General features: G+C 38.4%; 2 protein-coding genes and 1 long non-coding RNA gene across 3 annotated transcripts in view; 2 read left to right on the forward strand and 1 right to left on the reverse strand.

Moving 5' to 3' along the window:
- The first annotated feature begins 3,038 nt into the window (after positions 1 to 3,038).
- Positions 3,039 to 7,278, forward strand: LOC132553149 (inhibitor of growth protein 1-like). The gene is made up of 4 exons (XM_060217366.1): positions 3,039 to 3,205; positions 5,520 to 5,723; positions 6,140 to 6,339; positions 6,705 to 7,278. Exons 1-4 carry the CDS (start codon positions 3,064 to 3,066, stop codon positions 6,993 to 6,995), a joined length of 837 nt encoding a protein of 278 aa, XP_060073349.1. The 5' UTR covers positions 3,039 to 3,063; the 3' UTR covers positions 6,996 to 7,278.
- A 6,157-nt stretch (positions 7,279 to 13,435) lies between these two features.
- On the forward strand, positions 13,436 to 14,189 carry LOC132553146 (uncharacterized). The gene is made up of 2 exons (XR_009554345.1): positions 13,436 to 13,589; positions 13,750 to 14,189. It is a non-coding gene; the product is annotated as an uncharacterized LOC132553146 (long non-coding RNA).
- A 2,153-nt stretch (positions 14,190 to 16,342) lies between these two features.
- Positions 16,343 to 23,828, reverse strand: part of LOC132553148 (uncharacterized) — a 31,306-nt gene continuing 23,820 nt past the window's right edge. Inside the window, 6 exon segments of the mRNA XM_060217365.1 lie at positions 16,343 to 16,870; positions 17,491 to 17,649; positions 19,029 to 19,121; positions 19,469 to 19,609; positions 19,790 to 19,998; positions 21,245 to 21,485. Of these exon segments, the coding sequence (XP_060073348.1) occupies positions 16,727 to 16,870; positions 17,491 to 17,649; positions 19,029 to 19,121; positions 19,469 to 19,609; positions 19,790 to 19,998; positions 21,245 to 21,485 (987 nt within the window). The 3' untranslated portion in view covers positions 16,343 to 16,726.

Below are 23,828 nucleotides of genomic sequence, written 5' to 3' on the forward strand. Positions count from 1 at the left end.
AGTAATAAGATGTATCCATTCTGAACTTTCAGACTTACTTCCCTTGGTTTTGATCATGTCTCCATTCTGAACTTTCAGACTTACTTCCCTTGGTTTTGATCATGTCTCCATTCTGAACTTTCAGAATTGCTTCCCTTTGTTTTGATCATGTCTCCATTCTGAACTTTCAGACTTACTTCCCTTGGTTTTGATCTGTCAGTATGTGGTATATAGTAATAAGCTTGACAGCCGATGGGGGCCGAGAATGGTTATCACTAATGGTTCTGCAGCTCCGTGTGGTTAGTGCTCTACAATCAAGTTCTACTGAGGCACCTTAATGGCCGGAACACCACATTTCCTGAGTACAATTAAGTTTACTTGATTGTCATAATCCTATCATGATTGGTTTAAGGGGTTTTTTTTAACATGTAATAACTATTGATTGGTTTAATGTGTCAATCTATTATAAGAATGCTGGTGATAGAGCGGTTTTTAATAGCTATCCTGATTGTTTTAGAGGTTTTTTTTATAGCTATTAATAACTATCATGATTGGTTTAGATGGGTTTCTGATAACTATTTATAACTATCAAGACTGGTTTAGAGCGGTTTTTAATAGCTATCATGATTGGTTTAGAGGGTTTTTCAACAACTATTGATAACTATCATGATTGGTTTAGATGGGTTTCTGATAACTATTTATAACTATCAAGACTGGTTTAGAGCGGTTTTTAATAGCTATCATGATTGGTTTAGAGGGGTTTTTTGATAGCTATTAATAACTATCATGATTGGTTTAGAGGGGTTTCTGATAACTATTTATAACTATCAAGACTGGTTTAGAGCGGTTTTTAATAGCTATCATGATTGGTTTAGAGGGTTTTTCAACAACTATTGATAACTATCATGATTGGTTTAGAGGGGTTTTTTGATAGCTATTAATAACTATCATGATTGGTTTAGAGGGGTTTTTTGATAGCTATTAATAACTATCATGATTGGTTTAGAGGGGGTTATTGATAAGTCTGTCTTTTTTCTTCTTGTCTTTAAGATGCAGGTTAATTTTTATGTAATGTCTGAATATTTAATATGTGCTATAAAAGCATTATATTGTACATGTACATTGTATTCTCGTGTATTTATACTAATAAACTGTAAGAGATTGGTTTAGAGGGGGTTATTGATAAACTTTAAGATGCAGGTTAATTTTTATGTAATGTCTGAATATTTAGTACATGTACAGTGTATTTATACTAATAAACTGTAAGAGTGAATAAACGATACAATATTACGGACAACAGGTACACAGGGTTACCTCGTGCTAAAATTGTTTATGTTTACATCCTAGAAGTGATAACGTGGTGTGTTGACCTTTGACTTGGTATGTTACATTGTATCTGTTGAACTCTGGATCAGCTTCAAATTAGGTGTAACTATTGGATTAACACATACATAGGCTATATCGTGTACACGACAGAGACGTGAATCATTAACACAGACACCTGTCGTGTACACGACAGAGACGTGAATCACTAACACAGACACCTGTCGTGTACACGACAGAGACGTGAATCACTAACACAGACACCTGTCGTGTACACGACAGAGACGTGAATCACTAACACAGACACCTGTCGTGTACACGACAGAGACGTGAATCGTTAACACAGACACCTATCGTGTACACGACAGAGACGTGAATCACTAACACGGACACCTGTCGTGTACACGACAGAGATGTGAATCACTAACACAGACACATGTCGTGTACACGACAGAGATGTGAATCACTAACACAGACACCTATCGTGTACACGACAGAGACGTGAATCACTAACACATGCACATATCGTGTACACGACGGAGACGTGAATCACTAACACAGACACTTATCGTGTACACGACAGAGACGTGAATCACTAACACAGACACTTATCATGTACACGACAGAGACGTGAATCACTAACACAGACACCTGTCGTGTACACGACAGAGACGTGAATCGTTAACACAGACACCTATCGTGTACACGACAGAGACGTGAATCGTTAACACAGACACCTGTCGTGTACACGACAGAGACGTGAATCACTAACACATGCACATATCGTGTACACGACAGAGACGTGAATCACTAACACAGACACTTATCGTGTACACGACAGAGACGTGAATCACTAACACAGACACAGACACCTATCGTGTACACGACGGAGACGTGAATCACTAACACAGACACCTATCGTGTACACGACAGAGACGTGAATCACTAACACAGACACCAATCGTGTACACGACAGAGACGTGAATCACTAACACTGACACCTGTCGTGTACACGACAGAGACGTGAATCGTTACATGTTGCTTTCCATTAATTTGTGTATGAATAATTTCAGTACTAGATGCGAAAAACCAATAGCAATTCAAGCCGGGATATTATCCTTGTCTTCAAGCTGTTTTATACCGATAACGTCCAATTAGGAAATTTTTCAAAAGTCTGTAGTGAAGAAAACGTTTTTATTATTATGAATGTTTAGGTAAATGTTTCAATACTTGTCAACATAGCTATTAATTTTGTAGCAATTAGATCTAATCAGCCTTAAGTGCAACATTTCTTTATTACAGGCAACAACAACTGGACTCGGCCACGTGATAGTCCCGTTCCGTAATTGAAACGGATCGACCGGATAAATGAAAGCAAGCCACAAAAATCCATTGACTCGCACCTACTTCCGGTCACATTTAAGGTGTTGGTTACTTTTAATGATCATTGAAAAAAAATACAAGAGAAAGAGTGTTCCATAAATGTGCAGGTATTTTAAAGATGTCTTAATTTGTAAGTGAGTTAAGGTCGTGGTTCTTCCTTACCTGTCTGTCTTAATCCATTTTACATTGCCCTCAGCTTAACCCCTTAGTGAGCCCCTAAAAACCGATCTAGGTCACCTGTGTCACAAGGAGGCTTGCTTTCAAGACTCGGAGGGAAAACATGTAAACTAATGTCCGAAGAGTCTGGTATCCAGCAGTGCTATTTTACCCTGTCAATGGTACCCAACTTGTAACGATTTGAACACCCAAAACGGGAAGATGTCGATGTTGAATCAAGCTGCGGTGGAGGCCCTCTGCTCTGCTACCTACCTGGAAAACTATTTGGACACGATGGAAAATTTGCCAGACGATTTACAGAAAATCGTTACCCAGCTTCGGGAACTAGATATTCAGTGTCGAGGTTTGTATATACACCATTGCTGTTTTAAACCGTGTCAGATAGTATCCTGTGATGTATTAGGTGTTACCAGTGGCAGAGAAACTCTTGTTCTCGTGATCGGTGTCACTCAAATACGGCGTGCTGGATCAATGTAGCCTAGGTTTAACTAAATTTCAGTTGTTTCAGATAACGTTTGAATTGAAACTTGATTTCTGTGGATGTGTCCATGTGTATTTATTTGTTTGTAAACATGTAAAGGAAACACATTTTTACGAGAAGTGTACTGTTATTATAAAGAATAGTGGGGACCTGTTGGAAACATTCGTCGTCTGACGCTCAGCGATGAATACAACCACTTCCGGTTCATATCTATTTTTAGCCAACATGTGTAAATAAAAGCACATGCTTTTTTAATTTTCATTAATTATGGCATTTGAGACTAAAAGACTTAATTAAGTTATCACTCTAGTTTATTTCACGAGTTGATGTTACGGTTTAATGAACCACAGGTTTAAAGACCAGGTTGGTGTGGTTTGAATATGGTGTTTTATCATGTGGAAGACCCAGGTTTGGTTTTTAGGTCACCTGAGACAAAGTCGCAATGTGATCTATTGCAAACCCCTTTTGTCTGTTTTGTACGTTGTGCTTTTTTATGCTGTTAACATTTTCTACTTCTGGAGAACTTCTGAACTGACTTCAATGGAATTTTACAAAAACCTTACATGGCTAAGGGCACACCCAAATTGTAAACAGTATGGCCTCCAACCCCCAGGGGCCTGATGGGCGGGGCAAAAAAGGGTCAAATTGATTGAGACTTCAAAAATCTTCTTCTTAAATCCTAGGTTTGGGAAAATCAATTACTTCTCATGGATAGAAAGGCTTTCAGATGCTTTGCCATAATTGTAAATTTCATAACCCCAGGGTCTCACAAATCCCCTTGGGGAGTGGGTGAAGTTTATAAAAGTTAATGTCGGAAAATCAAATTTTGATCATTATTTGTTTATTTTCTATTGGAAATAGTTCAAACCTGGATAGAATTATTAGTTTAAGATGGCACTTTAATAAGATGCAAATATTGACCTCGGTTGATCCAGAGGAGGGTCTTAATTTTCCGTTTGGGGAGAGGGTAAAGTTTACTATTGTTAATGTCTGAAAATCACATTTTTGAACATTATGTGTTTATTTTCTATTGTAAATAGTTCAAACCTGGTTAGCCTATTGACCTCCGCTGACCCCACTGGCTGATCAACAGCTGAGCCAAAGAAGCATGCTCTGTCAGCTGAGTGATGGAGACTGTATTTATCACTGTATACAAGTCACACCAACCCTCTCCTTTTCCATTAGCACTATTTCTCGAGAAGTACTGGAGGGATATTTTGCCTACAGGTCTAAATAGCTTTTTGGGATTTTGAGAGTTGAAAGTTGTTATAGGGATATTTCTCAGACTTAATAGGTACATGTGTGTTTCCCTCAGTACGAATTTGTGTCCATTCAATTTTGAGTCAAATCAGTAAAATGGCTGACATGCAACCATCTTGGATTTTGACAGTTGAAGATCACTTTTGCAATTTCTTGATTGCTGCAAGAATATTTCTCAAACTTGATATATAAGTTTCCCTCTGTCCCATGCTGCACCTTTTGAATTTGTAGTATGATCAGTGAAATTAAATGGCTGTTAGATGAAGTAAAACGAAATTGGCAAAAACCCATAATTATTTATTTAAATTGGATAAGCTTTCTGATGTATTTTAATTGATTACATACCAGCTGATTGTGTGTTAAATACTCATTGAAAATGATTGCAGTTTTCATTGCAGCAATGTTTTCCATTTTATAACTTTCTGCTTAAATAATTCACCTAGAATTTGCAAAGAATAAACATGATTGATAAAAGGCATCTATATTATGCATAATATGAATTATGTTTTTGCGATAACAAGAAAATATCGAGGTACTGTTGATTCAATATGAAAAATTACAATTGATCATCACCTCAGATGAGATTAAACAATTAGCTAATCAAGTATATCTCATCATCGTCCCATTGCTAATTAGATGACCATCTTGGATTTTGACAGTTGTAGGTTGTACTGGAGGGGCATATCTCAAACTTAATGTGATTGTTACTGTGGCTCTGAGGTGTGCTTGTGTAATTTGTTTATAAATAAGATCCTTTTTGGATTAGATAGGATCCTTCTGTTATATTTAATGGCAAACTCCTGAAAAGAAGGGGTCTTTTGAATTCTTCTTTTTCAAAAAGCTTTACAATTTTATTCTTTGATCTATAAAACCAAGGAAGTTTGAAATAAATTTAAGTGTAATAATTACTTTCTAGATATTCTCCAGGACATTGACAACCACCAGGAAGTTTACTGTAAAGAATCAGAGGGACCGACCAAGAAAAAGGCTCTTCTGGCTATACAAAGGGCACTAATTAAATGTCAGGAGATTGGGGATGAAAAGCTCCATCTGATGGCTATGATAATAGAGCATATTGACAACAGGGGGAGACAACTGGAGCAAGACAGAGAAAATCTGGGTAAGCTAGTCTATTTCTCACATAGTATATTTAACCCCTACTCTGTGTCTAGCTGTGGGTTTTTTCTCACTGCTTGAAATTCAACTTTTTAAACAGGCTAGATTTAGGGGGATATATTCAGATGTAAACATTTTTGTTGAAAAAATGAGTTTTTTTTTTTTTGATGCAGGTGGTTGTAATATAATCAAATGGTTGTATATATGTTATCAGGTTTGTCAGTCTGTTCATTACTTGAGTAATGCTGATGCAATTTTCTGTGGGCAAAGCCTCCTCCAAGGTACTGACAAACCTTAACTAGGAATAGTGTTTGATGACAATTAACTCACCTAATCATGAACTTAATTGGTCATGGGAGATGTTGCTGCTTCTATAAATAAACTCGGTGAATAAGGACAGCTTTATCATGCTTTTGTCAGATCCTATGTTTGGGAAGGAAACAGAAAAAGAAGAAAAGTTAACGACAGCAGCAACAACAACCACATCAGCATCTAATTCAACATCCGCATCATCTAAACCTGTCATTCAACACTCCGAACCAAAACCTGAAAAAGTAGCTGTTAAACGACAGCGACGACAGAAAACAAGTGACACTATCATTAAGGAGGAGGAGAAGAAGGTATATTGCTTATAAATAGAAGATTTCTGTCTGTGAAGAGCATGAAATATTTTTTCTGTCTTTTGATAATGAGATATTTGAACTGTTTAGTCATATTGATATCAATTAAAATTGCTGGTTTGAATAATTGACATTTAAGTAAAAGATGATTGGACATTTTATTATGTTCCATTTGATAATATAATTAATTGACTATAAGGGTCGTAAGTTAATTGCACTTAACCATTTTCCTTCTTAATCACCATGATCTACTATTGAGAGATGAATTTTAAAATAGATGTATGGAATTGGGAATAGAGAAAAAAAATTAAGATGGATTATTATTTGATAAGTGTTTATAATTCATTTGATTGATTTATTTACAGCAAGAAGAAAAGGAGAAAGTGCCTAAGAAAAAGAAGAAACGTAAGACAAAGAAAGAGAAGGATCAAGCCCCAACATCGCCCATAGAGCCTCCAATTGATCCAGATGAGCCAACATATTGTCTGTGTGATCAGGTGTCTTATGGCGAGATGATCGGGTGTGACAATGATGCATGTGTCATCGAGTGGTTCCATTTTAACTGTGTCAATCTTGTCAACAAACCCAAGGGCAAGTGGTACTGTCCAAACTGTCGTGGGGATACCAGCAAGGTCATGAGGAAGTTCGACAAATGATCTGCTGTATCAATGTATGGGAGAGTGGTTAGGAGAGAAAGGGTGTGGCTTATCTTATTCTCAGACCTTGTGTCTTTTTCTGAATTTATGCAAGTAAGGTTTGCCCACCCTCAACTGAAAGGAAACAAGGTGTGTGAAAATGCTTCACACAACTGATCAACACTTAAGTTCTCAGCATCTTTACCAAGCAGTGACATTAATTTGTGTTCAAAGGTGTCAGCTAGTTGCCATGATAGTGCTGTAAGTCTGATCTGGCAAGGGATTGTCAAGCTTTGTGATTCACTTTCCGATAGACTGAAGTCTATGTGGATCACGGTCCAACTGATTAACGTCTTTGTGGATCACTGTCCAACTGACTGAAGTCTATGTGGATCACTGTCCAACTGATTGAAGTCTATGTGGATCACTGTCCAACTGATTGAAGTCTTTGTGGATCACTGCCAAACTGATTGAAGTCTATGTGGATCAGTGCCAAACTGATTGAAGTCTATGTGGATCGCGTTCCAACTGATTGAAGTCTATGTGGATCACTGTCCAACTGATTGAAGTCTATGTGGATCACTGCCCAACTGACTGAAGTCTTTGTAGATTACTGCCCAACTGATTGAAGTCTTTGTGGATCACTGTCCAACTGATTGAAGTCTATGTGGATCACTGCCCAACTGACTGAAGTCTTTGTGGATCACTGTCCAACTGATTGAAGTCTATGTGGGTCACTGCCAAACTGATTGAAGTCTATGTGGATCACTGTCCAACTGATTGAAGTCTATGTGGATCACTGTCCTACTGATTGAAGTCTTTGTGGATCACTGTCCAACTGATTGAAGTCTATGTGGATCATGGCCCAACTGATTGAAGTCTACGTGGATCACGGCCCAACTGATTGAAGTCTTTGTGGATCACTGTCCAACTGATTGAAGTCTTTGTGGATCACTGTCCAACTGATTGAAGTCTATGTGGATCACTGCCCAACTGATTGAAGTCTTTGTGGATCACTACCCAACTGACTGAAGTCTTTGTGGATCACTGTCCAACTGATTGAAGTCTATGTGGGTCACTGCCAAACTGATTGAAGTCTATGTGGATCACTGTCCAACTGATTGAAGTCTATGTGGATCACTGTCCAACTGATTGAAGTCTATGTGGATCACTGTCCTACTGATTGAAGTCTACGTGGATCACGGCCCAACTGATTGAAGTCTACGTGGATCACGGCCCAACTGATTGAAGTCTACGTGGATCACTGTCCAACTGATTGAAGTCTTTGTGGATCACTACCCAACTGACTGAAGTCTTTGTGGATCACTGTCCTACTGATTGAAGTCTATGTGGATCACTGTCCAACTGATTGAAGTCTATGTGGATCACTGTCCAACTGACTGAAGTCTTTGTGGATTACTGCCCAACTGATTGAAGTCTATGTGGATCGCTGCCCAACTGATTGAAGTCTTTGTGGATCACTACCCAACTGACTGAAGTCTTTGTGGATCACTGTCCTACTGATTGAAGTCTATGTGGATCACTGCCCAACTGACTGAAGTCTTTGTGGATCACTGTCTAACTGATTGAAGTCTATGTGGATCACTGCCCAACTGATTGAAGTCTATGTGGATAGCTGCCCAACTGACTGAAGTCTTTGTGGATCACTGTCCAACTGATTGAAGTCTATGTGGGTCACTGCCAAACTGATTGAAGTCAATGTGGATCACTGCCAAACTGATTGAAGTCTATGTGGATCGCTGCCCAACTGACTGAAGTCTTTGTGGATCACTGTCCTACTGATTGAAGTCTATGTGGATCACTGTCTAACTGACTGAAGTCTATGTGGATCACTGTCCTACTGATTGAAGTCTATGTGGATCACTGTCCTACTGATTGAAGTCTATGTGGATCACTGTCCTACTGATTGAAGTCTATGTGGATCAGTGTCCTACTGATTGAAGTCTTTGTGGATCACTGCCAAACTGATTGAAGTCTTTGTGGATCACGGCCCAACTGATTGAAGTCTTTGTGGATCACTGCCAAACTGATTGAAGTCTTTGTGGATCACGGCCCAACTGATTGAAGTCTTTGTGGATCACTGTCCAACTGACTGAAGTCTTTGTGGATCACTGCCAAACTGATTGAAGTCTATGTGAATCATCACTGTCCAACTGATTAAAGTCTATTTGGGTCACTGCCAAACTGATTGAAGTCTATGTGGATCACTGCCCAACTGACTGAAGTCTATGTGGATCACTGTCTAACTGATTGAAGTCTATGTGGATCACGGCCCAACTGATTGAAGTCTACATGGATCACTGTCCAACTGATTGAAGTCTATGTGGATCAGTGTCCTACTGATTGAAGTCTATGTGGATCACTGTCTACCTGATTGAAGTCTACATGGATCACGGCCCAACTGATTGAAATCTATGTGGATCACTGCCCAACTGATTGAAGTCTATGTGGATCAGTGTCCTACTGATTGAAGTCTATGTGGATCACTGTCTACCTGATTGAAGTCTACATGGATCACGGCCCAACTGATTGAAATCTATGTGGATCACTGCCCAACTGATTGAAGTCTATGTGGATCACTGCCCAACTGATTGAAGTCTTTGTGGATCACTGTCCAACTGATTGAAGTCTATGTGGATCACTGTCCAACTGATTGAAGTCTATGTGGATCACTGTCCAACTGATTGAAGTCTATGTGGATCACTGTCCAACTGATTGAAGTCTTTGTGGATCACTGTCCAACTGATTGAAGTCTATGTGGATCACTGTCTACCTGATTGAAGTCTACATGGATCACGGCCCAACTGATTGAAGTCTATGTGGATCACTGTCCAACTGATTGAAGTCTATGTGGATCACTGTCTACCTGATTGAAGTCTATGTGGATCACTGTCCAACTGATTGAAGTCTATGTGGATCACTGTCCAACTGATTGAAGTCTATGTGGATCACTGTCTACCTGATTGAAGTCTATGTGGATCACTGCCCAACTGATTGAAGTCGATGTGGATCACTGCCCAACTGATTGAAGTCTTTGTGGATCACTGTCCAACTGATTGAAGTCATCACTGTCCTACTGATTGAAGTCTATGTGGATCACTGCCCAACTGATTGAAGTCTTTGTGGATCACTGTCCAACTGATTGAAGTCTATGTGGATCACTGTCCAACTGATTGAAGTCTATGTGGATCACTGTCCAACTGATTGAAGTCTATGTGGATCATTCTCCAAAAGACATAAGTCTTTAGTGGATCGCTATTAATTGTTAGTATCACAAGACTAAAAGCTGTGGATTGCCATTGAACAAAATAATCTCTGTGGATCACCGTGCACTTTGTACGGACAAAAGACATGCAGCTAGCTAATGAAGTATAATGTACATTTACCTTCTAAATAAGTGATCCTTTCTGTAGCTATTTATTTACCTTTTATTGTTTATTTTAAACTATGTTTATTTTCCATTTATTATTTGTTATGACATACAATATTAAGTACTACCATTATTGATGGATTAATTGGGCTGTCATTTTTCTTATTAGTGAAATAAGACAAGTAGGATAGTATTGGTGTGATGAAATAAATCTTGCATTCTGTGTGTAAGCTGGTACCTCACTACTAGTGAGTATTCTGTGTGTAAGCTGGTACCTCGCTACTGGTGAGTATTCTGTGTGTAAGCTGGTACCTCACTACTAGTGAGTATTCTGTGTGTAAGCTGGTACCTCACTACTGGTGAGTATTCTGTGTGTAAGCTGGTACCTCACTACTAGTGAGTAAACTGTATGTAAGCTGGTACCTCACTACTAGTGAGTATTCTGTGTGTAAGCTGGTACCTCACTACTAGTGAGTATTCTGTGTGTAAGCTGGTACCTCACTACTAGTGAGTATTCTGTGTGTAAGCTGGTACCTCACTGCTAGTGAGTAAACTGTATGTAAGCTGGTACCTCACTGCTAGTGAGTATTCTGTATGTAAGCTGGTACCTCACTACTGGTGTGTAAGCTGGTACCTCACTACTGGTGAGTATTCTGTGTGTAAGCTGGTACCTCGCTACTGGTGAGTAAACTGTGTGTAAGCTGGTACCTCATTACTGGTGAGTAAACTGTGTAAGCTGGTACCTCATTACTGGTGAGTATTCTGTGTGTAAGCTGGTACCTCACTACTGGTGAGTATTCTGTATGTAAGCTGGTACCTCGCTACTGGTGAGTATTCTGTGTGTAAGCTGGTACCTCGCTACTGGTGAGTATTCTGTGTGTACGCTGGTACCTCGCTACTGGTGAGTAAACTGTGTGTAAGCTGGTGCCTCGCTACTGGTGAGTATTCTGTATGTAAGCTGGTACCTCGCTACTGGTGAGTATTCTGTGTGTAAGCTGGTACCTCGCTACTGGTGAGTATTCTGTGTGTAAGCTGGTACCTCGCTACTGGTGAGTATTCTTTGTGTAAGCTGGTACCTCATTACTGGTGAGTATTCTGTGTGTAAGCTGGTACCTCATTACTAGTGAGTATTGTGTGTAATCAGGTACCTTATTAGTACTTGTGAGTATTGTGTGTGTAATCAGGTACCTTATTAGTACCAGTGAGTATTGTGTGTGTAATCAGGAACCTCACTAGGACTAGTGAGTATTGTGTGTGTAATCAGATACCTCACTAGTACTAGTGAGTATTGTGTGTGTAATCAGGAACCTCACTAGGACTAGTGAGTATTGTGTGTGTAATCAGATACCTCACTAGTACTAGTGAGTATTGTGTGTGTAATCAGGAACCTCACTAGGACCAGTGAGTATTGTGTGTGTAATCAGGTACCTCACTAGTACTTGTGAGTATTGTGTGTGTAATCAGATACCTCACTAGTACTTGTGAGTATTGTGTGTGTAATCAGGAACCTCACTAGTACTAGTGAGTATTGTGTGTGTAATCAGATACCTCACTAGTACTAGTGAGTGTTGTGTGTGTAATCAGATACCTCACTAGTACTAGTGAGTATTGTGTGTGTAATCCGATACCTCACTAGTACTTGTGAGTATTGTGTGTGTAATCAGATACCTCACTAGTACTAGTGAGTGTTGTGTGTGTAATCCGGTACCTCACTAGGACCAGTGAGTGTTGTGTGTGTAATCAGATACCTCACTAGTACTTGTGAGTATTGTGTGTATAATCAGATACCTCACTAGGACTAGTGAGTGTTGTGTGTGTAATCAGATACCTCACTAGGACTAGTGAGTATTGTGTGTGTAATCAGATACCTCACTAGGACTAGTGAGTGTTGTGTGTGTAATCAGGAACCTCACTAGTACTTGTGAGTATTGTGTGTGTAATCAGATACCTCACTAGTACTTGTGAGTATTGTGTGTGTAATCAGATACCTCACTAGTACTTGTGAGTATTGTGTGTGTAATCAGATACCTCACTAGGACCAGTGAGTGTTGTGTGTGTAATCAGATACCTCACTAGTACTAGTGAGTGTTGTGTGTGTAATCAGATACCTCACTAGTACTTGTGAGTATTGTGTGTGTAATCAGATACCTCACTAGGACCAGTGAGTGTTGTGTGTGTAATCAGATACCTCACTAGTACTAGTGAGTGTTGTGTGTGTAATCAGATACCTCACTAGGACCAGTGAGTGTTGTGTGTGTAATCAGATACCTCACTAGTACTTGTGAGTATTGTGTGTATAATCAAATACCTCACTAGTACTTGTGAGTATTGTGTGTGTAATCAGATACCTCACTAGGACTAGTGAGTATTGTGTGTGTAATCAGGAACCTCACTAGTACTAGTGAGTATTGTGTGTGTAATCAGGAACCTCACTAGTACTAGTGAGTGTTGTGTGTGTAATCAGGAACCTCACTAGTACTAGTGAGTATTGTGTGTGTAATCAGGAACCTCACTAGTACTAGTGAGTATTGTGTGTGTAATCAGATACCTCACTAGGACTAGTGAGTATTGTGTGTGTAATCAGATACCTCACTAGGACTAGTGAGTATTGTGTGTGTAATCATATACCTCACTAGTACTAGTGAGTATTGTGTGTGTAATCAGGAACCTCACTAGTACTAGTGAGTATTGTGTGTGTAATCAGATACCTCACTAGGACTAGTGAGTGTTGTGTGTGTAATCAGGAACCTTATTAGTACTAGTGAGTGTTGTGTGTGTAATCAGGAACCTCACTAGGACTAGTGAGTATTGTGTGTGTAATCAGGTACCTTATTAGTACTAGTGAGTGTTGTGTGTGTAATCAGATACCTCACTAGGACTAGTGAGTGTTGTGTGTGTAATCAGGTACCTTATTAGTACCAGTGAGTGTTGTGTGTGTAATCAGGAACCTCACTAGGACTAGTGAGTATTGTGTGTGTAATCAGGTACCTCACTAGGACCAGTGAGTATTGTGTATGTAATCAGATACCTCACTAGTACTAGTGAGTATTGTGTATGTAATCAGATACCTCACTAGTACTAGTGAGTGTTGTGTGTGTAATCAGATACCTCACTAGGACTAGTGAGTATTGTGTGTGTAATCAGGTACCTTATTAGTACTAGTGAGTGTTGTGTGTGTAATCAGATACCTCACTAGGACTAGTGAGTGTTGTGTGTGTAATCAGGTACCTTATTAGTACCAGTGAGTGTTGTGTGTGTAATCAGGAACCTCACTAGGACTAGTGAGTATTGTGTGTGTAATCAGGTACCTCACTAGGACCAGTGAGTATTGTGTATGTAATCAGATACCTCACTAGTACAAGTGAGTATTGTGTATGTAATCAGATACCTCACTAGTACTAGTGAGTGTTGTGTGTGTAATCAGATACCTCACTAGGACTAGTGAGTATTGTGTATGTAATCAGGAACCTCACTAGTACTAGTGAGTATTGTGTGTGTAATCAGGAACCTCACTAGGACCAGTGAGTGTTGTGTGTGTAATCAGGTACCTCACTAGGACCAGTGAGTGTTGTGTGTGTAATCAGATACCTCACTAGGACTAGTGAGTATTGTGTGTGTAATCAGGAACCTCACTAGGACTAGTGAGTATTGTGTGTGTAATCAGGTACCTTATTAGTACTAGTGAGTATTGTGTGAAATCAGGTACCTCACTACTATTAGTGAGTTTTCTGTTTGTCTTGTCGTGTATGTAGGTTCATTTTGTACCTCAGGAGTACAAAGAGTCATGATAGATTGTTTATGAAATAAATTTTCATACACATGTACTTTCAGAATATGTTTTTTCCCCCTAATAATTTGATTATATAAGAAAGGTGCTTACAGTGACACAGGCATGGACCCTAGGATCATTGAAGAGTCCTCGAAGGTCGAAACCTTCTACTGTATATAAACTTCAGATTGGTATTGAAAGGCACTATTCACTTGAGTGTCTGTTGTTGAGACATTGTCCTCATTTCTCCCAGGCTAAGGATAAACCATTTTGTATTAAAGAAAACTGCAGTGATTTTTATCCGCTGCAAAAAAGTGCTGATTGGAGGACATATTACAGTATAGTGTTGTCTGTCCACCCATGGTAATTTATTGGTTCTGAGATCTCCTCACACAATTTCCAATGGATCAAATGTTTCAAACTGTTTAGTCTAAATCACCATGACATGAAAATCAATCTGATTAGGCTATTTGTAAGAGTTACTGCCCCTTACTGTTTTCATAATATTTACCTTGTTTGGAGTTTTCAACTCTTTCAGACCTGACAGGCTTTATCACAACGACATTAAATTGTGTTTTTTGAAGGCAGTATGAGTATCGAAAACACCCAAGCTACATTCAGAGTCTGTAAGATAAGGTTATAATTTATTCACAGTCCAGCAATATCTTAATTAAGATTGACTAAATGTCCATCAAATTTTATCACATCTGAAAACCCATCAGTCTGATAAATAAATTCTTCAAATGGTAAATCTTTCTTTATTGCGAAATTCTTCAAATGGTAAATCTTTCTTTATTGCGACAATAACTCCACAAATACAAAAACAGCGTAGAGTGAAATTAGTTTATATCATTGCTATATGTGTAGTTACCACCTGTACATACACTGTCATCATGGGCCCCAGGATAAGATGGTGTGACTGCTATATGTGTAGTCACCACCTGTACATACACTGTCATCGGGGGCCCCAGGATAAGATTGTGTGACTGCTATATGTGTAGTCACTACATGTACATACACTGTCATCATGGGCCCCAGGATAAGATGGTGTGACTGCTATATGTGTAGTCACCACCTGTACATACACTGTCATCGGGGGCCCCAGGAAAAGATGATGTGACTGCTATATGTGTAGTCACCACCTGTACATACACCGTCATCAGGGGCCCCAGGATAAGATGGTGTGACTGTTATATGTGTAGTCACCACCTGTACATACACTGTCGTCAGGGGCCCCAGGATAAGATGGTGTGACTGTTATATGTGTAGTCACCACCTGTACATACACTGTCATCAGGGGCCCCAGGATAAGATGGTGTGACTGCTATATGTATAGTCACCACCTGTACCTACACTGCCATCAAAAGTACCAGGTGATTTTTCCATCCATAGGTTTCCTTGAGATAGCCACTAAAGAAATGTTTTAGTTTTGATGAAGACACATGTATTATGATTCTGCATCATGTTCTGGTATGTGACAAGTAATACTCACTTCCACAGGGGTTCCCTTTAGACAAAAAGCTGTTGTGTGATAACTGAAGTATTTAGTGGAGTAGCAGACAAACCCTCTCAACTAACACACAAGTAGAAAACTGGAGCAGCACAAAGATACAGTATTGATCTAGTTCATGCTAAACTCTGTCTTTCAAATTAACAGAACATGTGTCTTTCCTTATCATTTTTGTAAACAACTTTATTCTTAAATGTAATTCCTTGCAGAGAACAGCTTGACTTTTGATCTATGGTGATTGCTAACAATGTTTCTATTTATGTACTTGGTGTATGTATGCACCTTAAGAATAGACTTCTTAAGAATATGACACAATAACAACCACTGTTGAAGAAATCACACACAATAGACAGACAATTGATTTTAATGTTTTATACATAGATATACAGTATGCAATACATCAGTAATAAATGTAGCCAAATCCACTACAGCACATTGTTACCATCTTGTGTAATTTTTTGGTTTATAATCTGTTTACCATCTCGTCATACCACTTTTTACCTTAGTGTACAAAGCATTATAGTACAGCCGAAAAGTTGGTCAAAGCCGTACCATCTCATACATTACATACATCAGTGCTAGTACACTCAACACTGGTCATTTGTCTGATGAAGATGATCGTGTAGTCATCAAAATGCCACACTCTAATCTTCTAGTAGTTGTGTTATAAGAACTTCCATTCATTTGACATTACCAACTTGAAAAAAAATGTTCCAAAGAAAATATGAAACATTAATACTTTGGCTTTCTCTGAAATGATTCAGTTGAAAATATTTAAACCTGATTAAAAATACTAAATGATACAAGGATACCCTGGAACATGAGCAGATCACCATTACATCTGACCTGGATACAATGTCACCACTCACATTACATTAGATGAGAACATCTTATAAGTCATTTGCAGTAGTATTTAGTGCCATCATTTCTAGGATCCCTGACCTCTTCATACCCCTCAAGTTCACAACAGTTAGGACATGCTGATGATCTTAAAACAGAACAGATTTCTTTGAATAATTTAGCGCTCAGTTCCATTATCTGCTGTACATTTCAACTGCACCTAACACAACCTTATAATAATATCACACTGGAGCCTCGCGGGGCTCAATCAGGATTTCATTGACTGCCACATGTGGTGGCTGTGTGACCGCATACAGCACTGCTCGACCTATATCCTCTGCATCCAGAATACGACATGACTCACTTCCATCATAGGCTGACCGCGCCTGAAACAAAAAGCATTCCTTACATTATAATTTTTAATAGTAGAAAGAATTATTTCTATAAAAAGCAATATTGAGTGTGACCTTTGAGTCCTGAACCAAAAATTCAGCTGATGTATTTTTAGTCCACAATCATGAGATGGGTGACTAGTAAAATTACTCAGCATCCATAGTCCATCAGTCACCTCTCCTTAAACAGTATTTGTTGTTATTATTTCTTGGGAGGAACTGGAAGATTTTTCCAAAATTTCAGATATACCGTAGGTTTGGTCTCTTGGTGACTGTCTTTGATTTGACAGAAATTTTTTTGTTTGTTGTTATTTTAAGTGGAATTCTCAAATTCATAACATAGAAAGCAAAAAATAGAAAGGCAGGGAAAAGATCTGTCTTTAAACAAACAAATGAAGATCAGACAATGGTGGTCACCAAGGCCCTTTGAACTAATCCCTAACCAAACTTAGTGTATGAAATGAAGTAACTTATTGTGATACAAAGTTTACTTCTTGTTTCTTATTAAATTGTTTTTTATTTTTTGAAGTGTGCAGTGGTGAGATATCAAAAAATACTCAAATGGAAAAAAAATTGATTGCACTTTATGGGAGGTTAAACCCTGTGTTATTTACCTCCAAGTCAGTGTTGTTTGACAGCAGCTCTGTGCCAACATCTCCTGGTTGTAAACAGGTCACACGCACACCTGATTTACAAACTTCCTGTCGCAAGGCCTGGGACAACCCTTCTACATAAAACTTGGTTCCAGAATAAACAGCAAGGCCTGGGAATCCCTGAAATAGTCAACAGTACAGTATAATTTATCACTATCTCATAAGGAACTCCCTTTTTATTCTTAATAACTATTCTCTAAGCTAGAAACGTTCTGAGACAGTGTGTATTTATAGTAAGGAATAGTGACTACATCTCAAGGAGATGACATCTATCATAAATATATCAACCATGAATGATCTACAGAAAATAAGCCTTCATTAGTTTGTGTGACCATGTGTTAGACTTTGGTGTTTGGTGTGACCATGTGTTAGACTTTGGTGTTTGGTGTGACCATGTGTTAGACTTTGGTGTTTGGTGTGACCATGTGTTAGACTTTGGTGTTTGGTGTGACCATGTGTTAGACTTCTGTGTTTGGTGTGACCATGTGTTAGACTTTGGTGTTTGGTGTGACCATGTGTTAGACTTTGGTGTTTGGTGTGACCATGTGTTAGACTTTGGTGTTTGGTGTGACCATGTGTTAGACTTCTGTGTTTGGTGTGACCATGTGTTAGACTTTGGTGTTTGGTGTGACCATGTGTTAGACTTTGGTGTTTGGTGTGACCATGTGTTAGACTTTGGTGTTTGGTGTGACCATGTGTTAGACTTCTGTGTTTGGTGTGACCATGTGTTAGACTTTGGTGTTTGGTGTGACCATGTGTTAGACTTTGGTGTGACCATGTGTTAGACTTTGGTGTTTGGTGTGACCATGTGTTAGACTTTGGTGTTTGGTGTGACCATGTGTTAGACTTTGGTGTTTGGTGTGACCATGTGTTAGACTTTGGTGTTTGGTGTGACCATGTGTTAGACTTTGGTGTTTGGTGTGACCATGTGTTAGACTTTGGTGTTTGGTGTGACCATGTGTTAGACTTTGGTGTTTGGTGTGACCATGTGTTAGACTTTGGTGTTTGGTGTGACCATGTGTTAGACTTCTGTGTTTGGTGTGACCATGTGTTAGACTTTGGTGTTTGGTGTGACCATGTGTTAGACTTTGGTGTTTGGTGTGACCATGTGTTAGACTTTGGTGTTTGGTGTGACCATGAGTTAGACTTCTGTGTTTGGTGTGACCATGTGTTAGATTTTGGTGTTTGGTGTGACCATGTGTTAGACTTCTGTGTTAGGTGTGATAATGTGTCAGACCTCTGTGTTAGGTGTGATAATGTGTCAGACCTTTGTGTTAGGTGTGATAATGTGTCAGACCTTTGTGTTAGGTGTGATAATGTGTTAGACTTTGGTGTTTGGTGTGACCATGTGTTAGACTTTGGTGTTTGGTGTGACCATGTGTCAGACTTTAATGTTTCGTTAGATCTTGTGCGAGACTGGGTTTTTGATGTGATAATGTGTGAGACACTTGTGGTTAGTGTGACCATACTCTTTTGTTAGTTCTATGGCTGGTACCCACCTTCCTTCCGGCATCTGAGGACATGTTGATAATATGTCCAGACTTGCGTGTCAACATCCCATCCAGGACAGCCCCGATACCATTTGTTAAACCCTGCACATAAACAAAACTACATAAACTAGAACCCAGACATGCTGTCATAATGTCAGCTCATTTTGGGAAATTTCAACAAAAAGTTTTAAAAAAATTTAAAAAAAATGAAAATATATGCATTTGTCCTCTCCTTGAGGGTAACAATAGAGAAATTAAACTTGCTTGGCACATTATCATGCTTTAAAACCAAAGATAAAAAATTTGTTCATGGTATAGTGACTAAAACAACATGATATTTGTTGTATTGATGTTTGGTAAATAAATATTTTACGAAGTATGTGGTATGCTTACATAATACTGGATACATCTGATTGATTCACATGACCTTGATCTATGTACCAACCAACCTTGACATTGACATCTATCTGTGTATCCCATTCATCCTCATGAAGGTTTTTCATCATTGTGTAGTACATGGTTCCAGCATTATTGACCATGATGTCGACTGGACCAAGTATAGACTCTGTCTGACTGACCAGCTGTTTCACCTGTCAATAAAACATCAAAGACCTTTGTCAACAACTATTCTCAGTAAAGGTGTTTATGGATCAGACTTTACAGCAGTTTTCTAGAAATACTTTTATTAATTGTACTTTAATTTTGGATGAATTAGTTATATTCTTCTGACATGATCAGAATCCATTCCTTGCCTTGACATCTGACCTTACCTCATCTCTCTTCGTGACGTCAGTTCGGATACAAATGCTCACTCCTCCATTTGCCTTGATGTCTTTTTCCACTTCCTGTAGCCGTTCCACTCGTCTCGCTGCCATGGCAACCTTGGCACCTGCTCCTGCCAGAGCCTTTGCAATTGCCTTCCCTATACCACTAGAAGCCCCAGTCACTATAGCGACTTTACCATCCAGTGGTCCAGGGTCTGTATCAAATAAAAAAGACATCTTTATTCTTTTGATCTGTATAAGTTTCTATATATGTAATAGGAAGGAGTAATGAAAAACACCATGTCAAGTACTGCTGGGGTTCAAACTAGCGATCCCTCTGTCTCTAGCCAGACACTCTACTGCTTGACTAAAGGGAAATTCCCACTAGCTGGGGCTAGTAAGACGACTGTACTTTCAACTGCAAATGAAAATTGATACATTGATAAACAGTCTTCATTAGCTCTGTGTAAGTTTGAACTTTTTCTGCTCTCTCCTTTTGAGGAGACATGTCAGTCGTTTAATAAGTCATAAGAGAAATGATAACATCAAGGTAAGTGATTTCAATAGCTCATGTGTTCACTGTATTAACAGAAACTTGAAAAGAAAAAGAAACAGTTTTCACAGAAGCCATGAAATAATTTTCAAGCATCCTGATTCAAAGAAAGAAAATTCTGTTCAGAGGAAGATAAAATATAATTGAATTCAACATTTACTGCACGTAAATGACGTTTTGAAACAGCCTCTGAAAAGAACTACATGCTTTGAACTTTTGAGACAGCCCCTCTAAAAAGCCATGTGCTATATGGTACCGAAGCTTTTCATCATGTGAGAAAGTATATTAATACACCGCGGAATGTTATTTATAGAATGGATTGTCATACTGCTATATATAGCTTATGTACCAAAAATAATACTATCTACATCAATACCTGTACTTGTTGACATGATTTAGCGTTATGTCTGCAGCAGCTATACCTCAACAGAGACCATTCGAGAGGTACACAAACTAGAGTTATCCCCCTTCATTCACTATCAATTCAACTATGCTTTCAATCGGTAACAGAACTAACATTTGGATTTCCAAATTGTCAACTGTAATTACATAATAACAAAACAGTCTTAAATAAAAAATTTAAAATAGTTATGGAATTACACAAGTGTACATGTACTGAAAGGTAAATAAGCCCTTTTTCACCTTATAATAAACAGTCATATTTATATGTATAGAAATTTCTTTATTTTTATAAGATGGAGCCAAACTTTTCTTAATATATTGTTCAACACATTAAACACTTCTAAATTTCATGTTTTCAATTACTTACTTACAAAATGAATTTAAAAACTTGAAATTGGACATGAGGTATCAAACTAAATAATATGTAACTTTCAAAATAGGTACTATGCTATGTATGAATTTGAAATTGTGATGTCTTGTTTGAGTAAAACCATCTGCCTAATTACCTTTTTTCAGTGATCTCTGGTCCGAAGTGATGACCCCTCTCTTGCTAAGTTGTGAAAAGTAGGTTTTGAGCAGTTCCCCATCTGTTGCTGGGTATTCCATATTAAGTTGGGACAAAGCTTGGTCTAGATTATCTGTTCTGTAAGTACTCAGCTCGCAGAAAAAACTTTCATCTCTGTGTCAACAGAAGCAAGAAGTTTCATATCTAGTAATAAACACAGAATTCTTCATGATATGTGTCGCCTATCTGATATAGGATTGTAGGTGTAACCTTTCAGTTGTATAGGATTGTAGGGCCACTATCTGTTATGGGAGTAGGCATCACAAATCAAATACAAGGCATGGGTTTCCAATATCTGCTACAGGTGTATAAGTGTGCCTATCAGAAACAGAAGAGTATCTGATATAGAAGTGTATGTGTCACCTATCTGATATAGAAGTGTATGTGTCACCTATCTGAGATAGAAGTGTATGTGTCACCTATCTGATATAGAAGTGTATGTGTCACCTATCTGATATAGAAGTGTATGTGTCACCTATCTGATATAGAAGTGTATGTGTCACCTATCTGATATAGAAGTGTATGTGTCACCTATCTGATATAGAAGTGTATGTGTCACCTATCTGATATAGAAGTGTATGTGTCACCTATCTGATATAGAAGTGTATGTGTCACCTATCTGATATAGAAGTGTATGTGTCACCTATCTGAGATAGAAGTGTATGTGTCACCTATCTGATATAGAAGTGTATGTGTCATCTATCTGAGATAGAAGTGTATGTGTCACCTATCTGATATAGAAGTGTATGTGTCATCTATCTGAGATAGAAGTGTATGTGTCACCTATCTGATATAGAAGTGTATGTGTCATCTATCTGAGATAGAAGTGTATGTGTCACCTATCTGATTTAGAAGTGTATGTGTCACCTATCTGATTTAGAAGTGTATGTGTCACCTATCTGATATAGAAGTGTATGTGTCACCTATCTGATATAGAAGTGTATGTGTCACAAGTGTATGTGTCACCTATCTGATATTTGAGTGTATGTGTCACCTATCTGATATAGACGTGTATGTGTCACCTATCTGATATAGAAGTGTATGTGTCACCTATCTGATATAGAAGTGTATGTGTCATAAGTGTATGTGTCACCTATCTGATATAGAAGTGTATGTGTCATCTATCTGAGATAGAAGTGTATGTGTCACCTATCTGATATTTGAGTAAAGGTGTCACCTATCTGATATTTGAGTATAGGTGTCACCTATGTGATATTTGAGTATATGTGTCACCTATCTGATATTTGAGTGTAGGTGTCACCTATCTGGTATTTGAGTAAAGATGTCACCTATCTGATATTTGAGTAAAGGTGTCACCTATCTGATATTTGAGTAAAGGTGTCACCTATCTGATATTTGAGTGTAGGTGTCACCTACCTGATATTTGAGTGTAGGTGTCACCTATCTGATATTTGAGTAAAGATGTCACCTATCTGATATTTGAGTTTAGGTGTCACCTACCTGATATTTGAGTGTAGGTGTCACCTATCTGATATTTGAGTTTAGGTGTACACCTATCTGATATTTGAGTCACCTATCTGATATTTGAGTAAAGGTGTCACCTATCTGATATTTGAGTGTAGGTGTCACCTATCTGATATTTGAGTTTAGGTGTCACCTACCTGATATTTGAGTGTAGGTGTCACCTACCTGATATTTGAGTTTAGGTGTCACCTATCTGATATTTGAGTTTAGGTGTCACCTACCTGATATTTGAGTGTAGGTGTCACCTATCTGATATTTGAGTGTAGGTGTCACCTATCTGATATTTGAGTGTAGGTGTCACCTATCTGATATTTGAGTGTAGGTGTCACCTACCTGATATTTGAGTTTAGGTGTCACCTATCTGATATTTGAGTTTAGGTGTCACCTATCTGATATTTGAGTGTAGGTGTCACTTACCTGATATTTGAGTGTAGGTGTACACCTATCTGATATTTGAGTGTAGGTGTCACTTTCCTTTTTTTTGAGTGTATGTTTTCACCTATCTGATATTTGAGTGTAGATATTTGAGTGTAGGTGTCACCTATCTGATATTTGAGTGTATTTGAGTGTAGGTGTCACCTATCTGATATTTGAGTTTAGGTGTCACCTACCTGATATTTGAGTGTAGGTGTCACCTATCTGATATTTGAGTGTAGGTGTCACCTATCTGATATTTGAGTGTAGGTGTCACCTATCTGATATTTGAGTGTAGGTGTCACCTATCTGATATTTGAGTATAGGTGTACACCTATCTGATATTTGAGTGTAGGTGTCACCTATCTGATATTTGAGTGTAGGTGTCACCTATCTGATATTTGAGTTTAGGTGTCACCTACCTGATATTTGAGTTTAGGTGTCACCTATCTGATATTTGAGTGTAGGTGTCACCTACTGATATTTTAGTGGTGTCACCTATCTGATATTTGAGTTTAGGTGTCACCTACCTGATATTTGAGTGTAGGTGTACACCTATCTGATATTTGAGTGTAGGTGTCACTTATCTGATATTTGAGTAAAGATGTCACCTATCTGATATTTGA

Source organism: Ylistrum balloti, unplaced genomic scaffold (genome assembly GCF_031769215.1).
Source record: "Ylistrum balloti isolate Yb309-2 unplaced genomic scaffold, AGI_CSIRO_Ybal_v1 Utg370298, whole genome shotgun sequence".
Lineage (NCBI taxonomy): Eukaryota > Metazoa > Mollusca > Bivalvia > Pectinida > Pectinidae > Ylistrum > Ylistrum balloti.